Consider the following 9,521-nt stretch of genomic DNA (forward strand, 5'->3'; position numbering starts at 1 on the left):
AAATTTGTGCAGGAGCTGAATAGATGGCGTCAACAGCCAATGTGTCATCCTAATGATTCATCCTGTCAGCTTCCTCGCCCACAAGCAAACAAGTGCAAACTTCATCCACATTCACACACAGGACTTTTCAGTCAAGACCCTGGTTTCATGCTGGATTGTGAGAGTAAATTGTGAAAATGTAAGGAACTAACGCTAATGCGTTTTCCAATTCTGCACGTGAGCATGCACAGTATGCTAAAAAGATCAGTCAAAATTTGAGATGTGGAATGAATTTTTCAAAACAGACACATCCAGAATCAGTTTGTTTATTTTCTTACATAAATTCATGACAATGTTAGATTAAAACGCAGTCATTTGCCTGCTAAAAAACTAACTTATTGCCTGGGCTTGATTAGAGTCCCCTGTGTCCACTGCAATAGGTCAGCATCTGTTTTCTTCTTGTTCTCTTTAACTTATTAAATAAAGGTTTTACAAGCTGTTACTGTACAACTCCACCCTGAGGGTGTGTATGTCTACTTGAATTAGCCTCAGCTCCTCATATAAATCAATGCTCAGTTTTAAATAATCAAGATAAAGAAGAAACGATTGTACGACTGTCAGAGAACATGGATTTATCCCTAAAACTCTGCACAGAACTTGTGCATTTGTACGGTGCTAGTCTTCTAGCTTCAACCTACAGGATGCTACTTTAATGTGGGAAAAGTAATGAATAATAAATAAATAAAGCTGCAGCAGTGTGGCTTCCTAGAATAAAAATAACAAAAGATAAAACCTTATCACACATCCACACTATCTATCTGTGGAAACCAGGCGTCTGGTGAAGCGGAGAAGAACAAGGAGTCAAACTGGTGCCGGTCCTTCTTTCAGCCTCGACGCAGATCGTGGAGTTTCTGGGCAACGCTTTCGAGCTCCGACTCGATGGCTGCCAGACTTTCAATCTCCGGCTCCTGCAGGCGTGAGAAGACAGGATGTGAGGACAGAAGAAACCAGCAGCTTCACGTTCTGCACCTGCTCTGTTTCGTGCGAGAAACCAGTTCATGAAGTTTCTTCTCATATCAACTATTTAACAACGTGAAGGCTGTGCAACGTTTTGCAGTCACGGAGGGTATTTCAGTGCAGACTCTATTCTCTTAACTTCTACAGAATAAAAAGCTTTCCTCTTTCTGCATTGTACCTGTACATTGTTTGACCTTGAGGTCACGAGGAAGAAAAAACAAGTCAGCCTTGTTCTGTAGGAGTTGACAGCCATTCTTACTTGGGATGTCAAAAACAGTTTTTCTGTCTCTTACAGGAATATATGATGTAATCCATCAGTTCTTCAAAGTGAGAATATTTTTTCAAGTCAGAAAAATCATTTGAAATAACCCTTAAAGTCAGATCTATCATTAATGACTTGGAAAGTCAGAGATTTTTGCCCAATTCAATATGGCTGCTTAGCGCATAAAAACTGCAGTAATTAACTATTTATTTTATATTTTAATGGTTTGCCTCTTCTTACATCAGTCACACAGATGTTGCACAACATCTGTTAGTGTTTCCTATTATGCTGTATGCAGTAGCAGTTTTAGATATGGGTCGTATGACTCATGTTATCTGTCACTAGCGCCCTGAGCTAGTTTCTGTCCAGTTAATTTGAAGTGGGTGCTCTCCAGTAAATGGTGAATTTATATTTCCATTTTAATTCCCAAGTATTTAAATCTGTCAGTATCCTTTTGTCCTTTTACTTTCAATGCACTGATTTGGTGTAAGCCCTTCATCAAACATCTATCTTGAAAAGGTTAGGGAACATCCCACTACTGCTTGACTGGTCTTAACGTGCTTCATGAAGGAGCTTACAAACACGTTGGACACCAGGAATATAAAAACCTGCTGCGTGCAAAACAACAACAACAAAAAAAAACATGCACCGATGGTCCAGATTTAAAGGAGCACCTCTTTTCTAATCCCGCTTCCTTCATCCTCCATCCCCTTCTTCTCTTCTTGTGCCCCATGAGCAATCAGCTGCAGCTCCTTCTCCTCTGGACTCCTCTGAGCACCTCGTTTCTCCTCCTCCTCTTCGTCTGTGACCTCTTTCGAATGATGAGGCACCTCCTGCTGGCTGCTGAACTGCTGCTCCTCTTTTTGGACTGTTTTCTTCTTCACATGTGAGGACCTGGTCCTCTTGGTCCAGTGCTTGATGTTCTCCTTGCCGTCTCTTTTCTTTTTATCTTCCTCCTCCTCCTCTTTGCTGTCAGGTTTATGTGGCAGCAGCGCAGACCTTTTGCCACTTTCCTCTTTATCTTGCACCTCTAGGCTGCCTTTTGTTGATTCGTTTCTGGAAGTGGCGCTCGTTTCATCAGACCCATCACCTGGACATATAAATAAATGAATAAAAAATCAAACATGAGCAAGACTCCACTTCCTGTAATGAAGTATTTAACGCCAGCTGGCAGGGCTGTCGACAGTTTATGTGGATTATCAGCATAAGTGAAATAATCAGATGACTTGGCTGCTTTTATAACATAAAGCTCATTTCATTTTGCTGGGAAACCTCTGCAGACATAACCAAGAGTCTCAACATATAAATGATTTAACCGTGTGCCACAGCTCATTTGAATCTTAGGATATGAAGGTATTTAATCAACTCTGTTGGTGCTCTGTCAGTATGCCATTCCTCCTGGCTCCTTCCTGTGGAAGGAATAAAATTCATCATGTATATGGAAGTACTTCCATCCATCATGTGTCACGGCTGGAGCAGTTTATCATGCACTTTATTTGTCCGAGATTTAGCTATCCACCCTCAGTCGGTGTTGTTTGAAGTTTTATAACGTGCCCTTTATTTCTGGAGTAAATATAAATCTGACTCGAGTGGATGCTTAAAATGTCAAGCCTGAAACTGAGGATGCATGTCTCCTGTCATCCTCCCTTTCTGCAGCTTGAACATCGAACAGATAGAAGCCAAAGATAGAATAATTAGCTCGCCTCTGGTTTCCTTCACTTCGCTTTCCTCTTTTGAATTCTCCTCAGAGTTTGTTCTCGTCTTCTTATGTCCTCCATGGTTGTTAGCGTCCTCTTTTCTCCTCTTCACTTCCACCTCTTCAGCTCCACTGTCCTCATGTGACTCTCTGTCTTCGCTGCTCTCATCCTCCTCTTCTCTCTTCCTCTGGGATAGGATGGATCTTTCGCCGGGGCCCCCCAAAGCATCCAACATGGATCGATCTGAAAACAGAGAAAGGCTGGAATTGAATTCCCTTCAGGAAATAGATTTTCCTGTCGTGTAGAGACATTTCTTCTACAAAGAGCGTAAGGTTTGATGTACTTTGTAGAATTGAGCTTGTTTTTGATTGTTGGAGTGATTCAGCTTATTAATGATGTAATCCATTATTTTTTGGAGTGTTTCTTAAAAACCGGTGCGTTGCCTGATTCCTGTTTTGTGATTTACAGGAAGTCTTGCAGTGACTAACAAAGCTAGGTGTGGGAGGACCTCATGCATGACCTCATTCTGTCCATAAAACACATGAGCAGACTTTAAACTCCCTTAAGCACGTTCTTTCCTAAAAGCACTACCTTGATGAAAATGTCACCTTGGAAAAATTTAAGTAATGCACCTTTTTACAATTCAAAAATATTTAACAAATGTTTCCTGTTTGCAAAAGATCATGACTCCAAAGTACGGAAATAAAGACTCACCAGCGACGCGATCCTGTGTGTGAAGAGTTTTTGTCGTGGGGGTGGGTGAATCAGCGGATCTCTGCAGCGCAGCCCTCCTGTGACCTCCTTAAAATATTATATAAATTTAAAAAATATATAAAAATCATAAGCTTTCTGTATTATCCGTCATTGTTAATTTGCATGCATGAGCATGCACAGTCAGCACACAAACAAACATTTGCTCTGAGTAATCAGTGACTCACCTTGAACAGTGATCTCCTGCAGCTCCTTCAAAAAGTTGTGATGACGAAGGATAGTCAGGAGCCTGTCGTCTGCACCGACAGAAAGACACGAGTTATGATGCGTCTCGTAGTAATTCACACAAAAACAAGCAAATGAAAACAATTAAAAGCCTAGAATGTGAGCTGCATAATATATAGCAAATTTATCACCTCATGATGAATGAATGCAACATCAACATGGAAAAAGACTTAATAAATAATCAACCATAAAGTTTCAGCTTCCATGCGTTCATGTTCTGCTGCTAAACATAAATGGTCAGTCCAACAGACTCGCTGGACTTGAAGCCAACACCTGGTTTAGGTGATGACAGAAGAGAAAGTGAGGAAAATGTAGGTTTATCACAAATTATATATATATTTTTTGTAACATCAAGCTATTTTATCACACATCACATATATTTTAACATTATGCAGGGATGGGGAAGTTAAGTGAAGGTCATGATGTTCTCACTTGCTAATGTTAAATTAATACAGAACCATGTGTGTGAAGTCAAGAGAGCCTTTCTGTCTCCTCAGAGAGGAGTCTGATAAATGATAAACTGACGCCTTCAACAACTGTGAGCTGTGAAAGAGGTCGTTGACCTCGTCTCTGTCTAATAACGAGTATTTAAGCTTTTCCTAAACTCGCTGTCCGCGGGCAGACCTTGGAACGGAGCCACATGTACATTACCATATTGTATGCATGTTTGCAATGCTGCACCCAATGCAAGCATTAAACCTGGGTTGAAACATTTTCTTGGATCCTTCTTGTGTGGCTTATTTGATTAAAGAGTTAAAGATAGGATAATTAAATTATCCAACAACAGCCATAGAATTACTTGAAGACATGCAAATTGTTTGGAACTATCTTAGTTGCAAAGTGCATTTGTTTTGTCTCAATATCTGTAATATTGAACAATTTATAACCATTTTTCCAGTTTGCCAAGGCTGATTATCTTTAGCAGCCATCTTGACTCTAAAAGTCACCTTTTACCTTTTTGACAAACCAAACTAAAGGCAACGAAGGCAGTTCTTCAGGGGATAAAACACAAGCGAACACCTTTCTTCTTTATTTTCTATTAAGGACTCAGCAGTTCACATCTCATCGGAGTTAATTGCCTGTGAACGTACTGCTTTCAAAGCAAGAAGACAATTAATCATTTGGCTCATAGAGGCCCCCCCAGTGAATTACAGCAGCAGTTCTGCTGACCCACAAACAGCACTGCAGACTGCTGGAAGCAGCAGTGGGCAGAGACGGTACCGTGCTCTGGTAGGACTGAGATTTGTCTCTTCCTCTTTACTCCCCCTCTTGTTTTTCCATCCATCTGGTGGTGTACTGTTTCCTGCTCTCACAGCGCCTGCTCCAACCTCTCAAAGAGTACAGCTCGGATTGATTTTGTTTTGTTTTTAACGGCAAGGACGGCGTGAAGGTAAAACAATGGCCGTGTAACTGAATCGCCTTCGCAGAGCGCTGGCGACCCTGATGCAGAAAGTGCTTTGTGGCAGGTTTTTATCCGTCCGTGACGGCACCAATCCATTAAACCTGCGATGAGGGCATTGTGCTCTGATGATGTAACAGCAGAGTTAGAAGTGCTACTTCTAATCTCTACCGGAGCTCGGCAGTGATGCAGGCGATGAAACTTAATAATGATGAATGTGGTGCAAATAAAGGCCCACACAAACTGAAGAAAGAACGTCTTCATGGCAACATAGCACATTATTCTGAATCCCACAGATCTGGAAAATATCAAAAACCAAAATCTGTTTTGAAGAAATCTTGAATGATCATAACAGCTATTGACAAACACTCCAACATCAAGTTTATAATAATTTAAGCTAAGAGAAAGACCCACATTTTGATGTGAACTGTATCAAATATGTAATAAACTGTCAGTTGCACCTTAGGATCACCATGGTAACCACAAACTTGTGTCTCTCACTCACTTGAAGCACTTTAAATAAAGACAGAAACAAACTGAAAAATAAACAGCCGCTGGTCCACATCTATAAATCATTCTTAAAATGAGCCAGGAGCATCAGAAGGTGAAGGCCACATGTGCCCATTTCTGTTGAAGTTCAAGTTCCAACGCTGAAGAGAAACTCGTGTGTTGAAATATGTGTGAAATCTATGAAAGCTTGGCTGTGCACTCGCTGCACCCTGAGGAGATTTGATGAAATAAGTGCTGAAGCAGTGAGCGACACGTGGGGCGAAAGAAGGAACTTGCCTACGTTTTGTTGTATAAATTGCACTTGTTCCGAAAAAAAGTTGTGAATGTAAGAATAGTTTGTTTGCAAAAGTTTGTAAAGACTAGACAACTTGAAAAAAATTAGTCACAACTTCATCAGTCAATTAAAGAATCTGTGAAAAAATGTGCAAAAATCTATAAATCTAAAGCTGTGAGTAAAAATCGTTAAAGATACCAAAGAGTCTGCTCAGACGTGTAGAATCCAAGGTTCTGAGACCTGTTGGGACTTTGAATGACGCCTCAACAGTCGGGTCAGCTCCAGAGGGCTGGGATTTCCCACGTTTCACTAAAACCCTGCTGCTGTTTGTGGAGACATTTGTCGCAGTGTTAACTAAAAATCACAGCACACTGTTCCCAATCAAGCTGTAGCTGAAGATAGTAAAGTAAACAAAACCAAGAGATACTACAGCGTCTCAAGATATGTGTTGTGTTGTTGTCATATACCAGTTGTTAATTCAATTCAGTTTATTTATATAGCACCGAGTCACAACAGAATTCATCTCAGGGCACGGAACAGAAACATTCATATATAAAAATAATAATTTAACATTATTTATCGGAGGAGCAGACTGCTTTGAATTGAACTCTAATGCAGAACTCTCATCTTGAGCAAGCATGAAGGCGACAGTGGGCAGGAAAAAACCCTCATGAGGAAGAAACCTTTAGCAGAACCAGGTTCAGGACAAGCGGTCATCTGCATCGACCGGCTGGGTTTGAGAGGAACAGGAAGGAGGAACAGATACACAATGGCAGATCAAGAATCACATGTTAAGATAGAAATAATATCAAATGAAAACTATTTAATTTTAAGAATTAATTTAAGGAACTGAGGACAATTTGTCCTCCAGTAATCTAAGCTTATAGCAGCATGACTGTAATTAGTGCTTAGTGTATTAGTAGTTTAGCCTATTTCTTAATTCATGTCTTGGATTTTATTACTGTTTTTCTTTACAATTTGTGTTTTTGTTGGACGTAACTGGGACCCTGTGTCCATAGTTTGTTCCACCTCATGTACCACATATGATGTGAATGGCAATAAAAAACCTTGAATCCTTGAACAAGCCGACCCTAACTATAAGATTTATCAAAAAGGAAAGTCTTAAGTCCAGTCTTAAAACTGGACAACGTATCAGCCTCATGGACAGAAACTGGAAGTTGGTTCCACAAGAGAGGAGCCTGAGAACTGAAAGATCTTCCTCCTACTCTGCCTTTGGAAACTCTAGGAACCACAAGTAAACCTGCAGTCTGAGAGCGAAGTGCTTTGTTAGGAAAATATGGAACAATAAGATCTATGATATAAGATGGAGCTAGGTTGTTGAGGGCTTTGTAGGTTAGAAGTAAGAGTTTAAATTATATTCTGAATTTGACAGATATTAATTATTATTATTATTTATTTAGAAAAATACAGCAACATGGGAGTTAAGGAACCACCTTCTAATATATATAGATGTTTTTATTTACAGTTATATTGAGAAAAGCACAGTCACTACTCAACTTATTGAAGCTCATCCTCTCCTAAATGTACAAGTATAAAAATATTCAAATTATCTCCTGAGACCCTGCATCCTAATGTTGAGGACTGTCTGGCCAAGGCAGGCAGTGGGGGGTGCCACCATAAAGGTGGGTGTTGCCTTCTCCCCCCCAGTGTCACCCCTGGTTATAATAAAATTTCCCTGTGTTACTCATCAAGGCCAGCCCAATTTTACATTATGTTGTGGCTTTGTGTACTTTATTCTGCATTTTAAATATTGACTGAAGAGTATTTAAATTCTGCAGTTGATATTTTATATGAGCTGTTATGTGGCTACAATTATGCACTTTAATAAATGCAAATATTGAATTGTGTTTCTGAGGAAATTGAATAAGGCAAATTATGTCCATGTTGCACTTTAAACACATTCAGAAGACCACATGTTGCATCCGTATTTGAAACGTGTTAGAAATCTTTATAAAGTCGTGGAAACCTGTTTGAAAGTGGCCGTTACGTCATGTTGTTGCACCACGCAGCATGCATGTGTCACGTCGTCTCGTTTTCTGAACCGTGCAAGTGTTTTTTGTGTTCACCTGTTTTCAGTGTGACCAAACACTGCTGACTGATGGGCATGAGGTGTGGCCTCGACAGCACGTCGGCCAGCGCCTCCACGACGCATTTCATCACCTGCGGACAAACCAGTGCCCTTTACTTTAATGTCACAGAAATGGTCAAAGTAGACACCTAGCTATAAAATTAGATACATTAAGTGGTTGTGATGTTTGTGGTTAAACTATGATGCTGCTATGGTCCCCATTATTTATGAATGTGCAATAAATATTCATACACTCTAATTCTTCTGATAGTCTTTGCTTGCAGCTCATTGAATTTCCTCACAGATTTAATTATTTACAACTCTCCTAATGAGAAATCAGCGCAGCATTTTGTGTGCTTTACCTATACAAACACTTTTTTTTTATTTGTCTTTCACGCGCCTCCTCTTTCTATAATTGCTTCCCTGTTCTAGAAAACTCTCTCAGAGCCTGCTTCTCCTACATCCAGGAGGTCAAGGTTCTCCATTGCTCTCTAATGATTAAGTATTAATTTTCATCGAGCTGCAGCCCCCCAGTGAAGGAGCTCAGAGTTCAAATGCAAGGATTAGATATTTCTAACAGCAACCTTTAGAGATGATAAACTCTTACCTCCACGTCCTCATTCTCCAGCTGACTTGAAGTCACTGGCAATGACGGGACTGCAGGAGAAACAAGAAGCGCTCTTTAGATGCTGTCCTTGGTGCTGAACTGCGCAGCCACATCTCCACATGCACGCCACACGACTTCAACACAATCACAATTAATATCATTATTTGTCTCACCGCTGGTGGATAAAACAGCCAGAAGGAAGACTCCTCTCCAGATCATCTTGTTGGAAACGAGGTGAATTAAGCTCTCCAGGAATAAAACCAAACAGCGAAGCTTTTTCAATTTGTTTATTCTTTAATCAGAAGCAGCTGGGGTCTGCAGTAAATCCTCCTCACAGACGCATTCCGCTGGAAAAACTTGGTCGCCTTTCGGTATTTCTGGAGAGCTAAATTTTCTGCTGCGTCGGCAGCGTCCCCGCCACTCCTGGTCTCTCAGCCGACTGACTTCACCGCGACAGCCACGCTTTTATAGAGAGGGAGAGCGGAAGTGACGTCACCATAGGAGAAGCGGTTATTATTGCGCCTGGATGGTGGTTGTCAGGGCGTGTGCAGGTGCAGGTGAGCTCAGGGGAGGAAGGTGACAGGCAACTCACCGTTTTATCTTCTGATTGTTTTTTTATTTGTGGTTGAGATCAAACTGACCAGTAAATGTTTTCTTCACGAGTCATACGAACAGATATGAAGCTAGCGTT

The 9,521-nt window shown here is 40.7% G+C and overlaps 1 protein-coding gene across 2 annotated transcripts; it reads right to left on the minus strand.

The window, feature by feature from the left end:
• Positions 1 to 407: 407 nt before the first annotated feature.
• chga (chromogranin A) lies at positions 408 to 9,049 on the minus strand. Of its 2 annotated transcripts, none has more exons than XM_037685369.1 (8): positions 9,004 to 9,049; positions 8,831 to 8,880; positions 8,222 to 8,315; positions 3,894 to 3,962; positions 3,670 to 3,753; positions 2,962 to 3,198; positions 1,933 to 2,348; positions 408 to 947 (listed from the first exon to the last, which is right to left on the minus strand). In XM_037685369.1, exons 1-8 carry the CDS (start codon positions 9,047 to 9,049, stop codon positions 864 to 866), a joined length of 1,080 nt encoding a protein of 359 aa, XP_037541297.1. In that variant the 3' UTR covers positions 408 to 863. The 2 variants fall into 2 exon arrangements, with proteins under 2 accessions (XP_037541297.1, XP_037541296.1); XM_037685368.1 differs by having other exon boundaries at positions 3,670 to 3,756.
• Between the last annotated feature and the right edge of the window lie 472 nt (positions 9,050 to 9,521).

This window comes from Nematolebias whitei, chromosome 12, assembly GCF_014905685.2.
Source record: "Nematolebias whitei isolate Nwh7 chromosome 12, NemWhi1, whole genome shotgun sequence".
In the NCBI taxonomy this organism is placed as follows: Eukaryota; Metazoa; Chordata; class Actinopteri; order Cyprinodontiformes; family Rivulidae; genus Nematolebias; species Nematolebias whitei.

Excerpts from the sequence above, each read along its gene's own strand:
- chga (XM_037685368.1), bottom strand. The coding sequence starts at position 9,049 with ATGATCTGGAGAGGAGTCTTCCTTCTGGCTGTTTTATCCACCAGCG. Across the intron at positions 8,881-9,003 it reads GGCTGTTTTATCCACCAGCG|TCCCGTCATTGCCAGTGACT; the intron begins GTGAGACAAATA and ends TTTCTCCTGCAG. Across the intron at positions 948-1,932 it reads GAAGCGGGATTAGAAAAGAG|GAGCCGGAGATTGAAAGTCT; the intron begins GTGCTCCTTTAA and ends TCACGCCTGCAG.